Source organism: Nicotiana tomentosiformis, chromosome 5 (assembly GCF_000390325.3).
Source record: "Nicotiana tomentosiformis chromosome 5, ASM39032v3, whole genome shotgun sequence".
Classification (NCBI taxonomy): Eukaryota; Viridiplantae; Streptophyta; class Magnoliopsida; order Solanales; family Solanaceae; genus Nicotiana; species Nicotiana tomentosiformis.
Window position 1 is genome coordinate 120373366 of NC_090816.1, and position 21652 is coordinate 120395017.

At 35.0% G+C, this 21652-nt stretch overlaps 2 protein-coding genes and 1 pseudogene across 3 annotated transcripts; all 3 read right to left on the reverse strand.

Moving 5' to 3' along the window:
- Window positions 1-670: 670 nt before the first annotated feature.
- LOC138893072 (uncharacterized) lies at window positions 671-1498 on the reverse strand. Its single transcript, XM_070176842.1, has 2 exons — window positions 1375-1498; window positions 671-1167 (listed from the first exon to the last, which is right to left on the reverse strand). The coding sequence occupies exons 1-2, from the start codon at window positions 1496-1498 to the stop codon at window positions 671-673; spliced, it is 621 nt and encodes a 206-aa protein (XP_070032943.1).
- A 1341-nt stretch (window positions 1499-2839) lies between these two features.
- LOC104110510 (protein kinase G11A-like) lies at window positions 2840-4974 on the reverse strand (annotated as a pseudogene).
- A 1337-nt stretch (window positions 4975-6311) lies between these two features.
- Window positions 6312-14545, reverse strand: LOC104110507 (neutral/alkaline invertase 3, chloroplastic-like). Of its 2 annotated transcripts, none has more exons than XM_009620019.4 (7): window positions 14389-14545; window positions 12566-13373; window positions 9698-9863; window positions 9376-9587; window positions 7609-8102; window positions 7445-7493; window positions 6312-6906 (listed from the first exon to the last, which is right to left on the reverse strand). In XM_009620019.4, the coding sequence occupies exons 2-7, from the start codon at window positions 13280-13282 to the stop codon at window positions 6580-6582; spliced, it is 1965 nt and encodes a 654-aa protein (XP_009618314.1). In that variant the 5' UTR covers window positions 13283-13373; window positions 14389-14545; the 3' UTR covers window positions 6312-6579. The 2 variants fall into 2 exon arrangements, with proteins under 2 accessions (XP_009618314.1, XP_009618315.1); XM_009620020.4 differs by lacking the exon at window positions 14389-14545 and adding an exon at window positions 13616-14284.
- Window positions 14546-21652: the final 7107 nt, after the last annotated feature.

A 21652-nucleotide genomic window follows, 5' to 3' on the forward strand; every position in this document is an offset into this window, starting at 1 on the left:
CAACCCATGTTCTTCTCTACCAATCCCCTTCACCTGACCACTGAAGAGGTCCTAAAAAATACAGAAGTCAGGGAAGAATCCAACCATACACTTTAGCTCCTTAGTGAGTTTTGAGACTGATAATAAGTTAAACTTAAAGTCAGGAATGTACAGAACATTAGAGATCTCCTGGTTACTTAATACAGAAGTGCAACCTGTGTGTGACACTGACACAACATGTCCAGTAGGCAAATATACTTTGTTTGCCTCTATATTTGGAAGTGGTATATGAGTATGTAGCATCTCTAAACTTGAAGTCATGTGATTTGAAGGCCCGGTGTCAACTATCCACTTACTATTGACACATTGAGACATAAAAGCATTCGCATGATTTAGAATACCTGTTGCAGCAACTTTGTTGGATGTGTCTGATCCTTCTGAGCTCCCTTTAGAAAGTAGATGAATAATTTGTTGATATTGCTCAGGAGTGAAAACAGGAGCTGGATGTGACATCTACTGAAAAGAGCAGGTTGACTCATTATCTTTCTACACATGTAATTTCTACATTGCCTGCATAATTGGCATATTGTCCAGGACTAACTCCTTTTCTTTTGGTCTTGAAGTCAGAAGGATATCCAATCAATTTGTAACAATTTTCTTTTGTATGTCCCTTATAGTGACAGTATTCACATTAAACTTGGCTCTTTTTGGATTTATAATTTCCAGCATTATTCACATTCTTACTGCTATACATGGCTGTACTCTCCAAAGCCTCAGTAACCTGAGCAACTTGTGTTGTGCTTGTGAGGTTTCTTTGACTTTCATGATCTACTAACAAAGAATAAGCTTTGTTTATACTAGGGAGAGGGGACATCATCATGATCTGACTCCTTGATTGAGAGTAGGACTCATTCAACCTAATGAAAAATTGAAGAAGTCTTTGATACTCAAAGTGTAAAGCATACTGTTTAGATTCAGGACAAGGACAAGGCATGAGGGTATCAAACTCATCCCACAGCTCTCTAAGCCTTGAGAAGTAGTCAGTTGCAGTCATAGTACCTTGGGTTAGTGTGTGAATTTCTCTGTGCAAATACAGTATTCTTGAACCATTTACTTTATCAAACCTCTCTTTCAAATCCTTCCAAACTTTATGAGCACTAGATGCATACAAGACACTACTCAACAACCCTGGTCTCACAACATTCATTATCTATAAGAGAACTATAGCATTAACTTTCTCCCATAGATCATGAAGCCCAGGCTCAAATTTAGACTTAGGAAATTTGCCATCGACAAAACCTAGTTTACTTTTACCTAGCAAGCCAATTCTCATTGCACGACTCCACAAGGCATAATTGTCTGATCCAGTAAGTTAAAGAGAAATCAGAGAACTACCTGGTGTATCTGTTAATTGCAGGTAAAAAGGGTGGTTGTGATCGATGGTAGGAAATGTAGTAATTCCAGCAGTGAAATTACCAGTAGTTAAGGTTGTGGTAGTGTGTTCATCTCCAATCGCCATTATTGACTAAGAAATAGCTTCAGAGTAAGTAGCTAACAAACCCTATCTTCAATCGAAGGTTACTCTAGCTCAATTCAGCACTCAATTGCAGAATTGAAGTAACAGAGAAGACGAGATGTGCTCGCAAATTAGCTTAGATTTCAACCAGCTCTGATACCATGTTAGCTGCTATGGATATGGAAATCAAAGCTAAGAAAAAGAATCTGGAAGAAGAGGAAATCAGAGAAGAGCTACATGTATTTCTGAAAAACTGAACAACTGTACAGAGTCGACTACTACTTATAATAACCTAACCGACTTACTTAACTGTCAACTAACTAACTCTCTAACTCTAGTTTAATATTATATTAAAATTAATCACAGTTAGCTACTAGCTTATTGCTCAGCTGTTGATTAACACGCCCCTGTTTCAAACTAATTTGAATAGCACATATGAATAGATAAACTACTAATAGGCCCTACACTACGCAAAATCGGGTTAATAAAGTCAATACGTTTATAATATAGGATAGTTCTCCATTTCATAGCGAAATTACTAATATCGACTCTCAAGTATTCATAAATAGCAGGATGAGTACATGCAAAATCATTATCTCAAATAAAAGGGTAATCCTATAGATAAACTTTTGGTAAGAAAGCTTTTTTTAATGGACTTAACGAGACGCGAATTCAAATTAATCAAATTAATGAATTTCGAATACTTGATATCTCTCCATTTCATGACAATCATTAATATCAACTCTCAACTTTTTATAAATAGAAGGAATGATGACTATATACATGCAAACTCATTACCTCACATAAAGGGTAACATCATCCAATGAATAGAATATTAGAATAAAAGAATTACCAGCTTGGAGAAAAATGTTATGCAATCTAGACTGATAAATATGTTACCATGTATAAAGCAATCTACCAACAAATTATTTGTAATCAGCTGTCCCGCCTTACTTATAAACAAGGCCCCGTAAGTGAGTAAAAGTCAAAATTAATAATTATTTTACAATTTAGGATCCAATTCACAATTTATGTGAATAATTTATTTTAAAACAAATCTTCTTCTAAGACCCCTTTTAAAACTCATTTCCCTATTAACAACCTAGTGCAACTTTAATATATCAATCATTGGTGTGGCAATTACGCCTAATATGGTAGCATATGCAGTTCTATTCATGAATATCAAGTGAAAAAATTAGATTAATGCACTAATAGTGTAAAAATTCTTTTATATTATTAATGCGTTTTCACATACTACATCAAATTATTTACTCTATTTTCTAGATAACTAGTTATATCAGACTAGCAATAAACAGTTACATATATATAATGACTATACAATGCTGGTGAAACTCTTATCATTAATAATAATCAACATAATCATCACAATTATCATAAGATGAGACAAAGTCTCTAGTTTTGAAATATTGGGGAATATGAGGTGGGGTTGTACATCTCAAGAGTGCCCAATTCACACCATCAAAGAAAGGATGTTGTTTAATTGTTGTGGCCCCCATTGTGGACCCCATTCTCATGGTAGGGTCCTTAACCAAAAGTTGAGTGATCAAGTCCTTAGTCATGGTTGGAACTATTGGTTCCTTAGGGAACTCAAAGGGTCGAGCCACAATGTTTGAGAGAGTGAACTCATTGTCAAGCCCTCTAAAAGGCGTCACACCGTATAACAATTCATACATGAAAATCCCTAGCGTCCACTGCATTGCCATGGCCTTCCCCTGACACAATTTCTGGGGCCAAGTACTCGTGGGTTCCAACAAATGACATCGATCGCGCCTCGATTGGCTCAGCTACCATCCTGAGGGGCCGTTGAATCGTTCTTCTTCTTCTTCTTCGCCTGTGTTTAGAGTACAAGCACGAGACATGTGGCACGATACAATTTGGTAGAATGCACGAAGACGTAGAATTATATGGAGGTGAATTATTGGAGGAACGATCATTTGAATGATTTAGCTTTGGACTACTTTCTTGAACAAGATGAGGCATTACTGTTAAATCATCACATTTTAGTGAGAGATCAAAATCAGTTAACATAATATGACCATCTGATCTTACTAGTACATTTTCAGGCTTTAAATCACGATAAATTATCCCCATCATGTGTAAATACTCTAAAGCAACCACCACTTCTGATGTGTAGAACCTGTTACATCAAATAGACAAAGTCACATGTTACATTAATTAGTCATAATAAGTTTCAGCTAATAATAGAAAGCAAAATAATAGTAGGACACATTAAACATCATTTTATATTAAAATTTATTTCCACATTATCTTAGAACTCTACCAAAGTGGCCCATAGGCAAAGTGGCAAACTGGACAAACATTCACATTGACTACATCAATCATCACCACACAGTTAATTAAAATATAGTTGGAATAATTAATTGTAGAGGAAAAATCAATGAGTATGGCGGCCGGGATGGATGGAATTCCTCTAACCTTAATCGGACTTCTAGGGTTTGAGCTCTGAAAATAGAGAATTGACTAATACAATAGCGCTTCTCATTTATTTTTTGGTTTATCACCTAGTGTATAGTACTAGTATTGGGACCAGACTAAATCCGTATTTGCTTCAAAAAATCTCACATTAGGATTAAAGCACTCTCTAACAAAGGCGATACCCAAGCTTGAACCTGAAGTCTTTGGTAATAAGGAAGAAAGAGTACTTACACACGCCACTACAACCCTGTTGGTAGTACTTCTCCATTTTAACATGTCTATGCGGCATGAATCTGAATTAATCGGTATAGTAGGTTTCGAATAACAGATGGTTAAATCAAAAAGACAGTAATGATAGAAGAGAAGTACTACTAACCGGACGGCGGCTTCATCAAATCTTTTTTCCGGCTGCCGTTGCCGGAGAACATGAAGATCACCACCAGGACAAAACTCAGTCAACAAAAGAGACCATTTATCAGTGTCCAACGTTGTATAAAGGGTAGGCAAAAAAGGGTGGTCCAACATTCCCAATATTTCCCTTTCTATCCTAGCTCTACCTTCTTTACTCCTACTAACCAATTCCTCTTTATCCATCACTTTAGCTGCAAACAAACACCCTTTATTACCCTTTAGTTCAACAAGATAAACAGAACCAATGTCTCCACTTCCAACTTTTCGAATAAAGGAAAAATCATCAAGGCTCAAACTCGCGACTTCTGTCTGGACACGACGCATGGCGTTCCAGCATGGATCGTTAGACGTTGCATGGGGCTTTATGGAGGATGAAATGGAAGTATGAGCATTGTATATGGTTGTTTCCACCTCCGAGTTTACGCTAAGACGGACTTCTTCCACCTCTAACGTGGTGGAGCTAATGGTTGGAGATGGTGACAAGCCGGCGTCCTCGTGGACCGGAGATGTTAACATGGTTTTTGACAGAGAAGAAGAGATAAATAATGAAGGTGATAAGATGGTGGAAATATTGTTTGGTGAGTTATAATGGAGAGGAGAATGGAAAGAAGTTCATTCTGTTTTGAAGGGTAGGAGAAATGTAGATTTTTGGGCCGGCAAAATGGTTGTGGGACATTGTGCCGGCGGTTGGAGAGAGTCCGGGCCCATATTCATGGCCCAAACAGTTTATTACTATATATATTGGCTATATATTACAAGAGTGAGTTGCTCTAGTGGTAAGCACCATCCACCTCAACCAAGAGGTTGTGAGTTCGAGTCACCCCAAGAGCAGGGTGGAGAATTCTTGGAGGGAGCGAGACCGAGGGTCTATCGGAAACAGTCTCTCTACCCCAGGGTAGGGATAAGGTCTGCGTACACACTACCCTCCCCAGACCCCACTAGTAGGATTATACTGGATTGTTATTGTTGTTGTTATTGGCTATAATTTAAGAGTATGATATTTTTGTACCATATATTAGATTAGTTTTCTGGCACCTCTTTGGTGGCATATTGACCATTAGTTTAATTATGTATATCTGAGCCATCTCAGCTAAAGATATTGAAAGTGACAGATATTAAAAACAATTTACATATATTGTTCTTAGGGAATATAATGACATCCTATAGGGTTCTTATTGAAAGGGCACTCAGTCCGGTGCACTAAGCTCCTGCTATGCGCGGGGTCCGTGAAAGGATCGGACCACAAAGATCTATTGTACGCAGTATTACTCTGCATTTATGCAAGAGACTGTTTTCACGGCTCGCCTATAGGGTTCTTATGGAAAAAACTGATGTTTACATCAAGCAAATGAATACAAAACACGTGTTTCTGTATAAACTTTTACACTTAACCATGATTAACTGACATGTATCCTCACTTTAATTTGTGACTCTTATGATTAAATTGCTTGGTCTTATATGAACACCAAGTCCCTTTATTAATGTTAACTAGTTTGTCTTCTGGTGTTTGCAACTTTTACAGCTCAAAAAGATTCAGGTTTCTCTTACTTTGGTCAATTCTTTTGTAGTTCAGAACCTTGACTAGTGACCTACACTTAATAAATAAAATGTATTATTACATACTATTCATGCTTTGTGGCATAATATCTTGTTTTTCATATCAATGCTTTCTCAGCAGATTCAACAAAAGTACAGTGGTAAAAGGAATAACTTATGTATTACAATATCACACAGAAATTGGTAGAAAGAGTCAAGGTAGAGAGACTGATTAATGTTACTACAACCAAGCATGACAAACCATATATATAAAATTAAGGACCCCAGCCTGGCTTCTCCCTACTGTACAACAGTAAAATTTATGCAAAAACAATTAGGAACTTCCATATGGAGAACTATGAGATATAATGCATACTGAATCATTTCATATTCAGGCATCAACGCTTAATCGTCCGAGGTTGAAAAGCTTCTTAGTATTGACTGTAGTTAGTATGTTGTTTACAGAAGAACAGAAATATTATAAGCTGAAATGTTAATAGAATTTCAGCTTGTGAAGACCAGGCAAAACAATAATCTGTAGCTATTTTACACTTTGACTGGCTCAATGAATAGTCACTACCCATAGAAGAATGTCTGTTGTCAAATATGAGACAATCAACAACTGTAACATCCAATCATTTGTGGGGTTGCTTTCATCATAATCTTGAACTGACTTGATCTCATACTATGTAGGTCTTCTGGGAACTTTTTGGACCGCGCTTTCTTCTGGGATTAGAACTGATAGCACAAGAGAAGGCATTGAGAAGCTCAGAGTCTTCTTGAGTAATGAGGATCTTTGCAGCGCTTGGATTGGCAAGGAGAAGCTTGGCGACGAGGTATCCAGCTATTGACCAAGTCTGGAAAAGGCGAGCTTGTTTCCCTACGAACCTTGCTTTTTTAGTGTCATAATATTCTGGCCACTTGTCTCGTGATATGCGTTCCTCTGCAACTTCAACAGCTTTTGCAGCAATCTCGGGTCTATTCATCTTAATAGAAGCAACAGCCAGCTACAAAAGATACAAGAGATATTACGTCAACTTCGGATTCCTCCCAGCTGATTCTATAATAATACCTTTGAGAAACTAATTCAATTACTGGACAGAAGACGAGCAAACCTTCGACAATACTACTTCGTACACGATGAGTATCATATATCACCGTGAAATTAGTTCAAAACATTCAGTAGTATCTTTTTCTATCTTAGAAACAAACTTGTGCAACTTCATTAGATACTAGCATGATAAAAGAAATAAGACGAATGATGAGATTCCCACGATAAAAACAAGACTAAGAATGCACCTTAATGCAGGTCATTCTTTGTAACGCAATTGTCGATTAACTAATGAGACATAACACAAAACAGAGATGTAAGCTATAAAATAAGTGATTATATTAGCAAAGTCATGCACTGAACGAAAAATCAGATCGGGAATGTTTAAAAGATTCTTGATAAAGGAAAAATAGAAATGAAATGATCTCCCAACCCAAGATCAGATTGGCTACAAGCATCCAGTTCCTCATTCAAGATAGAGAATTAGATGTTACCTGCCAAAGCAAAGTTGGCCATGCACCTCCATTATGGTAGGACCAAGGCCTGCATCACAAACAAGAAGATAATGTGAGATGAAGAAAGATAATAGACCAAGGCATTAAGAGCCAACAGAAGACAAAGAAGTAAACTTTTTAACGTAACCGAGGTAGAAAATTACGTGTTCTTGGGATCACACCCTGTAATAATCTGCCACTCCTGACCCTCAAGAGCAGGGTAGCATATTTTAAAAGGCATATCAGCGACCAGATCTGCCCACTTGGCCTCAATGAGATCCAATATAGCATGTGACTGATCGTCTGTTGTAAGACTGCAGACAATAGACCACAAGTTTCCTAGAGAAAAGAATCGGAAATCCATGTGAGCAGGTTGCAAATTTCCAATCAAATATCCACCTTTGTTTGGCATCCATTCAACAAGCCAAGGAGAAATCTGATCTGGGTAAATATTGAACTTGTTAACTGCATCATAGGAGTACTCCTCCGTCTTGTACCGGTAAATCTCATTTAGCTTTTTCATATCAATCCAATAGTATTCTCTAATATGAAATGATAAGGCAACAAGACGATTATTTAATGCTCGGATAAGGTCAGCTGATCCATCCTCTGGTGTAAGCATTTCCCGAGCACAAAGCAGTGCTGAATGAAACAGTGCCTGCAACAAATTAAAATATAATCTTAAACAACATTCTTAGGAGCAAATTGAGATAACCTAAAGCCAAGGTGGATCTGACAACGTACAAACACTAAGGTTCATTAAGTTTTCAGATAAGGAACCAATGCCTCTAACCGCATAGAAGATCATCACACATGAGTAGAGAGATACGGAAGAAATGCACTAGTAAAAAGTGATTCTGAAAAGGAAGGACGTAAAATACTTCACAAAAGATATACATATTCTTTAATGTCCCAATTAATCATTCAACCACAGTTGCATTAAACACTTCAAGGAAAATCCTTGGATTTGATTGGCAAGATGAGATACACATGGGTTGCATCATAACAGTCTTCCACGAAAATGAAGGAACTACAATCTTGGACTTAAGAAACTCTTATTTTCTGATCTGATCTTTTTTTTTTTTTTTGGAAAACTGGTACCAATATATTTTTAAGAAAAGGCACTAAGGCAGTGCAAAGCCATATGTACAGGGGGGAAGATCAAAACTGATCCACCAGACTTACAAAAAACCTAACATGTCAACCAGGGACTCTGTATTCTCTACATGCCTTTCGTTACACCAAAAATGAAACAAAAGAATACAATTCATCTTAACATTCTGAAGAGTATTGTATCCATCTTCAAAAACTCTTGAGTTCCTCTCGGTCCACCATACACAAGCAGGTATCAATCTCCACCATGTCTTCTGACTGACTAATATTTAAACTATAATGACTTTTAAAACATATACCTGTGAGTAAAGACTTCCTATTTCAGATGAACTAAAGCTGTAAATCCATTCTTTCCCATCCCAGCATCTATAAAGTCAGTAGAGTCCACTAAATTTATGACACTCCATTGAAAAGTAACCAACAAAAACTTCTCTATTAGACGTCAGACTGAATATAAACAACAGCATGAGAATCTTCTGGAAGATAAATCAATTGATCTGCCCACATTTGTTTACTTCTACTGAAGAAAATAGAAGGACCAAACACAATTTCACTCGGTTCAGGTCCCATGCAAGTCCCCATTGCGAGTAACTTCATAAATATTTAACAGGAAAAAATCTCAGTAGCACAGTGCAGCAAAAGAAAACTTGGAATTACTCTAAGGTGAAGAATAGGCTCCAAAATTTGTGACTGATCAATATTCTTAAATCTAGTAAAGGACTAAACCAACCACATTTTGTTCAACTATTTTTCCATCCCATCTAAAGACTAATCCGCCAGGGATAACAGCTCCTTTATTACAGTGATTGAAATCAAACCTGAATCTCCAAAGGGTGACCATGAATTCCCATACGGCGATCTATCATGCATGAACCATCAGTCACCAACAATGTTGGGAACATATCAAAGCCATCAGCAAGACACAGTCTTAGTATCATTTTTATTCCAGTCTGAACATCAATTCTCTCCTGCACCGAGAGATCGCCAGAGCTCTTCCCATATGCACGTAACAAAATAATCCACCATAGTCCTGGGATTAACAGTTATAGTGGATAGAGGTCTCTGTAAGCACAAGAATGACAAGGTAAAGAAAACACAAATAAACACACTCTTGTTTTCTGGAGAGATCCTTTTTCCTACCGGAATCAACTGGGGCAACGCGACCAATTGCTGCCTCTCCAAAGTCAGGATCCAGTACCTCTTCTGTCGCAGAATCATCACCATCCAATGGGATTGTCCGGACTTTGAAACTAGCAGGCATCAGCCCTTGACCGGGACTATGACAATCCATAGTTTTTTCCCAGCTCTGCAAAATAATGTCATATCACAGTTGTCATTTTTATAAAATTTTTCCAATGAAATATGAACAAGATACTCGATAATACAGATTACTCTGACATCAGAATCACTTGTCATTTGATCTAAGTTTAGTTGTACAATTGACCACTTCCATTAAGAGAATTTTTAGACTGCACGAAATGCTAGCCACATTAGCGGAATATATTGAGAACGTTCAGGGTTACATCCTATGAAACATCTACACCGAAATTTAAAACAACTTAGCAGGTTGAACCCACAGTTTTCAATCTTTTACTACAGAGTTTAAAGGTAAATCCGCACTTGTTCCATGCAGGATAAATAGCTGCTCCCCACCCTTCCTCCTTTGTTTTGAGAACCGTGTGAACGAAGAGTGGGCAGAAGAGGAGGTCTGTATGAGTGACTTTTTTATACTTCTAGGAAACATCAATTTACATTGGAACTGGACTTTACAAATTTCCAGTAGTTGAAGACATTTACTTCTGAAATTCCAATGAAAGTACAAGTAACTTATGATAAATCATGTTATTTCTTCCCGAGCTATAACTAATCATATAAGAGAAGCTACTGAAAAAATGCCCATTCCTTTACCAAAATATGATCAGTCACAACAAGCATATTTTTCTGATACAATCAATCAACTAGGACTCAATCTTGAATTAGTTGGCGTCCTTAACATCACGTTAAGTATTCTAAGGATTCATCATAAGTAACTAATTTTATGCTGACTGTCAGCTTACCACAACCCTCCTCATTTACCCGAGTTTGGGGCCCACTATGCTTTTCTACTCTCATATAAATATTTTACTAAAAGAAATATCACCCAAAAAAAAGATTGGAAAGATGCACGCTCGATGCTTGCGAGTGAATGATTGGCACACTTTTTTAATAATGATGGTGTCTGGGCCAACTAGTACGCACCTCTAATCCATCAGGTACCTACATCTACTATCCCCTGCCAATACAAGTACCAACTAATGCTGCACACTAGACTTAGGTAGATGGAAAGAAATCACCAAGCATTTTTATCTCCAATAGGATTTGAACTGTGGTGTGGTCTCCCGGAGCCTTTTCCCACATCAATAACCACTAGACCACACCCTTGAATGCCCTGGTACATTAATAAAAAAGCACAAAATGAGAAGTTTCCAAAAAGCAACACCATTTTGCCAGATTGCCACCAACTTTCTTTATCACCATTTGACCAGGGTTGTTGTACACCTATCTGCAACTAGATCAGGTAATCACAGCAGAGGCACAGTTCAGCCAACCCCCTAACCCAATAATACTGACGTTGCCTGAAAGAGTCTTGTGAGATGCATTTCAAGTGCCTCCAACTAGTCACAAAGGAGGTATCTCAGCCCAATTAAGGGATCTGAAGATGATAAACCTCCCAATAAAGAATTTTAATCTATATCTTAATCATATTAAGTGCTGCCAACCAATAACAAGAACGGTTTCTTAGTTCCACTAAGGGGTTGTTAGTATCAGTGATAAGGATAATAATCCTGGATAAAATATGGGATAATTTTATCCTGTGTTTGCTTGAAATTTTTTATTCTGGTATAAATAATCTCGTGATTATTTATACCACAATTTTGGTATTATTTGCATACCACATTTGATGATAACAATCCCCAGATCATATCATCCAGCGGTAAAACAACCAAATGAGAAAGTTGTCATTCTCCAAAGCTCTTCTCCCTAAATCCTTTGAGAAGGCAAAGGTAATATTTGAAATAAAAGTTTATCTAGTGTAAAACTGAACACATGTTTTATACTATACCTAATATATTCCATTTTTTAACCAATGAACCAAACTTCGACCAAGAAAAGAATATCCGCTAAATAATCATGTTATTATCTAATCCTCGTATCATAAATGCCCATATTATACTCCCTGTATAACTTGTTCGCAAAGCAAATGACCCCTAAGGGAATTAGATGATAACAGCCTTTCCTCCCTGATGTGTGATAAGCAAAAACTGAACACACCATCGGTGAAAAGCTTAGGGGGTTTCTTTCAGTGCCTCTTTGTTGTAAAAGAACAGCCAACAAGGAAATAAGGCGTTCATCATTTAGTTTAATCATACTATTACTATTACCTTGATAAATCAGAAGAAGACTGATATTTAACATACCCTTTATATAAAGGAAGGTATAACACAAGAAAATAATCCAAAGATTTGTTATTTTACCTTGAAGTAGAAAAGCAAAACCATCAGAATGTTGAGGACATATAACAGCGGAAAGTGAAAAAACAGTGATCTAATTGTTGGCAGACATAAAAAATAATAAATGTATACCCACATTACAATTATCTCAACAAGCGTTTTAAGAGAAAATATCAGTATCCAACCATTCGTTCCAGAACATTAGACAAAAAAACAGTTGCATCCTAGCATACATTTCCAGAGATTAACATGAATTTTCCCCAGGCATTTATCCCTGAATAAGTTAAATAAGAAGCAGTCGCATATCACTATAAGGTATTCCTGCATCCATCTTTAATTACACAGCTGTCAAGGAACATCCATAGCAAGATTGCTCAATGAGATAAGAAACCAAATGATGAGATACAAGCAAGAAAAATGCGATAAACAAATGTATGACTATATGAAAGAAAATATCGGTAAATGATCTTTTTGCACAAACGAAACAAACTTTTGTGCAAGTTAAGTAGCATTTTACCTGCAACTGAAGAGTGTGAAGGATGAAGTTGCGAACAATCTCATATTCTCCCTTCAGCAGAAAAGCTATACCAGAAGGTATAAAGTCACGGATAAAGACCTGGTCGTAGTTCAGAACACCAACATTGGAACTAGTTGGGTCCTGAGCAGCAATTGTTCCTACAGGGCTACCACAATAATAAACCATAGACTCCCGTAGTAGTTCCCACGCTTCATCCTCAATGGAGTTTTCAGCTATTCTGTTCAAGGCATCTTGCACTGAGCCATTTGGAGGTAAGCTCCCATTGGATTGAAAGTCCTCTCCTACTTTAAGCTCTTCTACTGTCTCAAACTGCAGAACACTTGGTGTATTACCATGAACTGCATCGAAGCTCTGGTCATTGTCAACAAACCATGTCCCGGTTCCATTTTCCGATGCAGTACTACTCACACTGTCAGCTCGCTGGCATTTGCAGTTCATAGATCTTAAATAGGACTGAGCAATATTCCCGTGCACAGGTTGTCTGGTGTTCAGAAAGTGATCGGCCCTAATAGCACGATATGATGTGTTTGAACAGTTGAGAAAATTCACATACTTTGAAACCCTCTTCCTTCTGTATCTTATGAAGGATCTACAGGTACGAGATGATCCCAATTTCCTGAAAGAATGATCAGATCCAAAAAGACAAGGCTGTGAACCACCTATAACTTGAAGAACTGCCTCAGAAGTGGCCATCATTCCTGATGTTGAGGCAAGGAACAGCTTCTACACCCGGAATCCTTATCAACAATCCAATACCTCTGGTTCCAATGAGAGATACCTAAAAATACTGGACATTCACCAGAGGGTTACTATCAGAATGAAATGATACTTTGAAAAAATATCCATCAACCAGATACCATATATATCAAAAACCACTAATTCAAAATATTTAACCAGCTAACTGATTACAATTGTCACACGTCAGACTGCTGGTAGAATCTTGTCTACATACTTCGGCTCTATTGAATTATTTGTTGTCCAAAGAGATTGGTACAAAAGACCAAGAAGACAAAGTTGTACAAGACTTACCGATTTATAAAGTAAGTATAATAAATTTCTCTGCTTAGCTTTTTCCTTCTCATTGCATCCCACTTTGGAGCATAATCCTCCAAAAATCTACTTCATAGTATTCTTTATGGAGATAAAAATTCTACAAGATATTCAAAAATTGCACTACTTGAAAAAGGAACAAGTTACTCTCAACTACTTCAAAATTGGAGACACTAGAAAGGAGGACATTATTTCATCAGATAACGAAATTAATTGGAATTCAAAATTGCTTGTCAAATATAGCCAACAATTGTGCAGAATTTAGGTATTTCCTCCTTTACATGGATCATATAAAATAAAAGTGAAGAAGATCTCAACTCAGTCAATAAACTCCCATTGCTGCTGATGAACAATAAATAATCCACTATTTTTACCTTTAAATCTTCTATAATTCACTTATACTAAAATCTTATTTCATACTAACATTTGACCAACAGTAAGTCATCTAAAAATTCCATCTTTTTAATCAATTACTCATACCCCAGTAAGCCCACAAATTTCACTTAATTACAAAGTGGGTATACACAAAAACAAAAATTTCTTAAACAATATCACTAATTACTTCTTAAAAGAACGAGCAAAGATGAACCCACATGCAATCTTGAACTGTGGCAATAACCCAATTGCCATGCATAAAATCAAATGAAAAAAAAACATTAAAGTTTCAAACTTTGAGCAATTAAGCGTAAACTGAAGGTAAAAAATAAAGCAAATCTCATAAAATTAAAGAAAAAATCGAAATTTGAGTTTACCTGATAAAGAATTTAAAAGGAACCGGGACAAATATCGGAGATTTTTCTTATTTTTATAACTTATAAGGAGAGAGAAATGAATATAGAGAAAATCAATGGCGGGCGTATAAGTTATAGCTTTTGCAAGTTACGGCTACAAGCTACACAATGAACGTGAACATTATTTTCTTTTTTTTTCCTAAAAAAACGTGAACAAATTGATTGATTGATCAATATATGGGAACAATCTATGGTTAGTTTTGTCTCTACGTCATTTGACACTTTTATTTAAAGAGCCTAATGTTGCATTGCCTTTTCTAATTCTATCTTTTAACTTGTATTTAATTGATTTTTTTCGCTGAGAATAAATTGTGTAGCTAAAAGTTTGCGAGGAAAAGTAAAGTTTCAAGTTTTCAAACAGATATATATTAGAAGTCAAAAGTTACAAAGAAAAGTGTACTAGAAAATCTTGATGAAAGAAGACATTTCTTTTCCTTTTTCTTCTGAAAATTGTGGTGTCCGACTCAACTTGCGCATACTTTAATTAATTTTATAGGATACCTGTTAACTTTCATCAATAACATGTACCAAGTAATTCTATTCACCAACGCTTGGGAAGAATCACTTAGTTTTTTTTGTCTCTGCTGAAAATTAAACGTGAGACCTCACGATTTAAATGAAACTTTTTTTTAGAGACAGATTATATACCCGAAATTTTTTTAATCAAATATTTACACTAAATTAATAAATACAATATATGATTCTTATGTATATATTTTTATCACTTAACTATATTTAAATTGTTTATATTCTCCCTTTAAGTTGTAACTTTTAAAATTAAATTCAAAATTAAAGCAGGAATGATAAGTTTTAAGTTGATTTCTATTAGATTAATGTCAGAATAAATTTTACCGTCAACTTTAGGTGGAAAAAAAAAGTATTCATATGTGTTATTTTGTTTGAAATATTATCGCAAAATATTATCTACTTCGTCCCTTTCAAATATTAACAAGTTTCCACGTCTCAAAAGTTTTTTTTTTTTCGTTCCACGTACCAAAAGTTAACATTTTTTTTTTTGCCAACATAGTTTATCTCTGTGTTCGCTTTTTCTTCTTTTATTATATTTTTCTCCATGTTCTCCTCCTTTTTGTGTGGCTGTAATTGCTTGTGTATACCATTAAACTTTTGTACTTTTGGCCCCTACTTTATAAGTTATACTGTTACTCAAACATTAATTACTTAATTTTTGTAGATACAGTTTAGAATACTAAAAATTAAATATAAAGTATTGTATATTACAACTTTTTTATAAGTACAAATATTTAATACCAAATGAAAATGTTGTAGTAAAAAAGAAAAACGGAATAATTGTAATGTTATTTAAAGCGAAACAACGCAAGTAATAAAAATCATATGTGAATGGAGTTAGCAACAAGGGTAGGCGGTGTTGTTTTAACATTTTTCATTTCTATTATCAACAACGATATTTTATTTTATCAAATAGATTTGTAATTAGATTTTTTTAAATTCAATAAAATATAAATTCTTTTGTTTTTCATATGCTCTCATTGACTCGTCGATTATTTCATATTGTTAAGCAAAATAATAAGAAAGTAAGTGAACTACTATTATCTTCAAATGGAAGTCTAGAAGTCATGGGTTTTTAACATCCTTGCATTCAAACTTCAAACCTTGGGTTCTAAATGCAGACACGCAATTGAAACTTTAAAACCGATGATCTGAAGCTTGATTATTAGGCGCTTAAACTTTAAATATGTTGTAAACTTTAGATACTCTTTAAAGGAATATTTACACAACTAACCTATCGAATTTACGGTTTACTTTTTTTAATCGGTGTATATGAATTATACATGATTATACACATCAATTATACATGTATTATACATCTGATGACTATTTTTAATTTGAAGCGGTTGAATAGGCGCTATTTAAGTTAATTCTACTTCTTTAAATAGGAGTCTTAAAATGACAGCAAAAGCCACTTTTAAGTATGTTGTTTAAAATATATTTATAATTTACAATGTATTTAAAAATTTGTCAATTCACCCAAACTTAAGAACTAAGTATCCTGAATTTTTGAGCTGCTAATTTAAAATTCAGGACTTAGTTTTTAAATTTTTGAGCTGCTAATTTAAAATTTTGGACACTCCTGAATTGCTAATTTAAAATTCAGGACATAAGATTTAAATTCCTATACATAATTTTCGAACTTTAGGACACAATGTCCTGAAGTTTGAACTTTAAGGTTTAAACTTTAGGATATCGTGTCCTGAAATTTGAGCAAATTGGCTAATCTTTAAATACATTGTAAACTGTGAATATATTTTAAACAGCATGTTTAAAGGTCGCTACCTGTGTCATTTCCACGTTTGTGCACTTTGCGCTTGAGTTTTTGGGCCAAAAGTCCATATATCCCATTTTGTGGGTGTTAGAATTTGAAAGGGATTTTTTCCTTCTTATACAATATTTGAAACTTATTTACTAAAATTATTCAAGTTTTGTATATTACCCGTCCTAAACAAGTTTTTCTTAAAATTTATATACAATCCATTATTAGTGCCTTAAATTAGGGGATTCTTTTATTGGAAAAGGATGTAACTGAAGGGACGGAGTCCAAATTGTCCTTCCATCTAAATAAGACTTCTTCCAGTTGTTTGCTACTTATTTTAAGCCATAATTAGCGCAACTCTTCTATCTCTTTGCCACAATTATCTATTTTAAGAAAAAAATAATGCACGGTACAACAACGTACAAATTAAAAATAAATTTCACACAAATTTAATACCAAATTTGATATATCTACAACAACATATATACTAAAAATAAATTTCATACAACTAATTATACAGTATATAACTTATTTACAACTTTCATACATCATTCTTACCCAATTAAATACAACTACAATATCATACAACTTAAATATAATTTTCATATAAATTTTATACAATATGTCTTTTGTATATAATTTGTATACATTTTGTATGTGGTGTGTTCTTCTGCTTCTTCTTCGAATTTTAATCCGAAGATCCATCCAAATCTAATATAATCTTCACTAAATACCCTCAAAATCGAGATATAAACTCCATAGAATATTCCTAATCGTTTGCATTAACACCCAATCCAAACAAAAAATAATCTTTGAAAATCTGAATTCGAATTTAAAGCTTCGAAGCATTTTAATGATTGTCAATGGTGGAGAGTCCAACACCTTCAAAATTTATTGATTGACAATTTCAATTCGAACAATCCAACCAAATAATTAATATGCATCTACTTCTAGCCTGCCATCGGAACACCAACAAGAAAAGGGAAAAGCCTCGAAAAGCTCCAAACTCTGGCCATGGCAAAATTCAAATCGATAAAAAATTAATTTCTTTCTTCACCATTGTTAGAGAAAATTATGAACTTTAGAAGAAAAGAACTTGTAGAATCGGTGTAGAAAGAAAGTTGATTTCAAAGAGAGAAAAAGAAAAATCTTTTAGAAAGATTGGGGTTTGTCTAGGTAAGTAAGGAATTATGAGGATTTTTCAGGATTTACTAAATTAAAAGGCTACAATCAAAAGATACTCATTAAAAACTAATCTATCTATCTATATTATTATAAAAATACGAATAATTTATGTTAAATGTTAAACGACTAAAATATCCTCAAAATATTGATCGACTTTTATAACCTTAAATATTTATAGAATTTAAGGATATAATTGTAAATCATCTGAGGCTGAATTTCTTTTCCTTTTAAACTACACAGCCTACAAAGTTGATCCTACTTTGAGTCAAATTTCTTTTTGGGTCTCCATCGTTTTTGTTGTATAGTTAGACTTATTTTCTTATTAATTTGAAAATTATATTCTTCCACAAATATGTTTAATTATTTCCCTTTTTGTAGTTTACAAATAGTTAATATGCTTACGGTATTTCATAAAATATAGACAGAGAGGACCCAAACTTCATATTCCATAAAATATGCTTATGGTATTTCATAATATGGTACGTATAGTAGCCTTTTTATTTTTGGATAATAATATGATTCATTTTGTTATTCTTCTCCGGTTTGTATGGGATTCAGATTTATTGCATGAATCCACGTAAAAAAAAAAGAATAAGTCAGTTATTCTTATAAAATATATCATTGTTCCACATTATCTGTTATAAATTTTTAGGGAGTATTGGCCATAAATTATGGTATTACTGTAGACAGAAGCAAAGTTATCTGAAGGTATTGTTAGTTCACTTTATTATTTTTGATTTTTGCAATTGAGTAATGCTTTGATTTAGGGTCATTTATATGAATTCGAGCGAAATAACATGGTTTAGAAATTCTATGAAAAGTAAAAATAAAATAATGACATCTTAACTTTTATTTCAATTGTCTTATGACGTACTTTTTTATTTTTGTCATAATTTTTAGTTTTGGATATCAAAGTCTTATATATTGACATAGTATGTAAGTTTAAATTCTATATATTAAGAGATAAATAATTTATGCAATTTCAAATATTATGTTAGTGTAATAATATTGATTAATATTGATTCTCAGCATTTAAAAGATTTCTCTCATATTTTTCATGTTAATCGTTTTATATTTGCTTTCATATACTCTTTTACTATTAAGGCTTTTGTCCGATTGAATTTCTATTCATATATTGTTAGAACATATATTATATTAATATAGGAACGTATGTATTAAGTCATTTTTTATAATATCTAATAAATTATCTTCTTTGTCAATACATTATTTGCTATATTGTGCATTCTGATACTTATAACTACTATATAGATTATTCAATCAAATAAGATATTATTTTGCAGTTGCTGTGTACTGAGCATTCTGTTAGCTTGTAGATAATAAATATATTAATCATCAATATTAGATAATATTTTATAGCTTTTTCTTATCTATTGCAGGTATTTTGCGAAAGGTAATGGATATTGTGTCCCTATAAATAACTTTAACCTTAAGATGTTTAATGGGTAATTAAAGTATTGGATATTCAAACATGATCAATAATAAAAAATAAGAACGGCAAAGGAGCGAGTTCGTTGGCATTTAATATTTATTGGCGAAGAGGTAATCTTCTTTTGTACATTTATTATGATATAATTTATTACTTATTTGTATTATTTTTAATTTCTTAAATTATGGTTATATTAATTTATAGGGGGGATAAAGATCCATGCATTACTTTTCAATAAAAATGTTGAAGATGGGAAAGATTCATTTCAACAAAACAAAAGGTATTGAATTCTAAATGGTTCTTTACCTATTTATCTGTGCACAACGAGTTAGAAATATCTTTTGAAAATTATAGTACAGTTAGAGAATGCACCAGCCACTTTTTGTCACGACCCAAAATTTTTCACCGACGGGACTGTGATGGTACCTAACATTTTACTTGTAAGGCAAGCCAACGTTAGAGAATTATTAAACCAATTACTTATTCTCATTCAGTAATTAACAATAATTAACTAAGATAAAATATAATAAGTGCAGAGTATCATAAAACTGTATTAATTACTACCACCTGGATCTGGAGTCACAATTCACGAGCATTCTAGAATTTACTACAAGTAATAGTCTGAAAGAAATACAATTGTCTGAATGAAAGAAATAGTAGAACAGAAAAGATAGACGGGAACTTCAAGGTTTGTGAACGCCGACAGATCTACCTTGAATTTTCGGATAACAGACCAATAGCAAAATCTCGATCAACCCGAGCCGGTATCAAAATCTGCACAGAAAGTGCAGAGTGTAATATCAGTACAACTGACCCCATGTACTAGTAAGTGTCGAACCTAACCTCGACGAAGTAGTGACGAGGCTAAGGCTTATCGAGGAGGGTAAAAATGAGATTCAGTTCAATTCGAGGAGTGTAAAAATAAAATTTTTAAGGCTTAAGAGCGCAGATTCAGTTCTAAAACATAAGATGACCTTTTGGGTCATCACATTCTCCACCTCTAAAACAACCATTCGTCCTCGAACAAACATAGAAAAGTACCTGGCCTGGTGAAAAGGTGGGGATATCTACTCCGCATATCGGACTCGAACTCCCAAGTAGCTGTCTCAATAGGCTGATCTCTCCATTGCACTCGAACTGAAGGGTAACTCTTTGATCTCAACTGGCGAACTTGCCGGGCTAGAATTGCCACCGGTTCCTCCTCGTAAGTCAAATCCTTGTCCAACTAGACAGAGCTGAAATCTAACACATGAGACAGATCACCGTGATACTTTCGAAGTATGGACACATGGAATATCGGATGAACAACTGCTAAACTAGGTGGCAATGCAAGCCTGTAAGCCACCTCTCCTACTCTCTCCAGAATCTCAAAAGGTCCGATATACCTAGGGCTCAACTTGCCCTTCTTTCCAAACCTCATTACACCTTTTATGGGTGATACCAGAAGTAACACACTCTCTCCGACCATGAATGCAACATCACAAACTGTACGGTCGGCATAACTCTTCTGCCTGGACTGAGCTGTACGAAGTCGATCCTAGATAATCTTGACCTTATCCATGGCATCCTGTACTAAGTCTGTGCCCAACAACCGAGCCTCTCCCGGCTCGAACCACCCAACTGGCGACCGTCACTGCCTACCATATAATGCCTCATAGGGAGCCATCTGAATGCTCGACTGGTAACTATTATTATTATCAAACTTCGCAAGTGGCAAGAAATGATCCCAGGAATCTCCAAAGTCTATAACACAAGCGCAGAGCATATCCTCCAAGATCTGATTAGTGCGCTCGGACTGCCCGTCCGTCTGAGGATGAAATGTTGTGCTCAAATCAACCCGCGTACCCAATTCACACTGTACTGCCCTCCAAAAGTGCGAGGTAAATTGTGTACCTCGATCAGAAATGATAGACACGGGCACACCGTGAAAACGGACGATCTCCCGAATATAAATCTCTGCTAACCTCTCCGAGGAATAGGTAACTGCCACAGGAATGAAGTGCGTTGACTTGGTCAGCCTGTCCACAATGACCCAAACTGCATCGAACTTCCTCTGAGTCCTTGGGAGTCCAACAACAAAATTCATAGTGATACGCTCCCACTTCCACTCAGGAGTTTCTTACCTATGAACTCTGAAGTAAACCACCAGATCTCTGATGCTCACACTTTACATGCTGGCAATTTAGGCACCGAGCTACATAGGCAACTATGTCTTTCTTCATCCTCCTCCACCAATAATGCTGCAACGGGTCCTGGTACATCTTGGAAGCGCCCGGGTGAATAGAATACCGAGAACTGTGAGC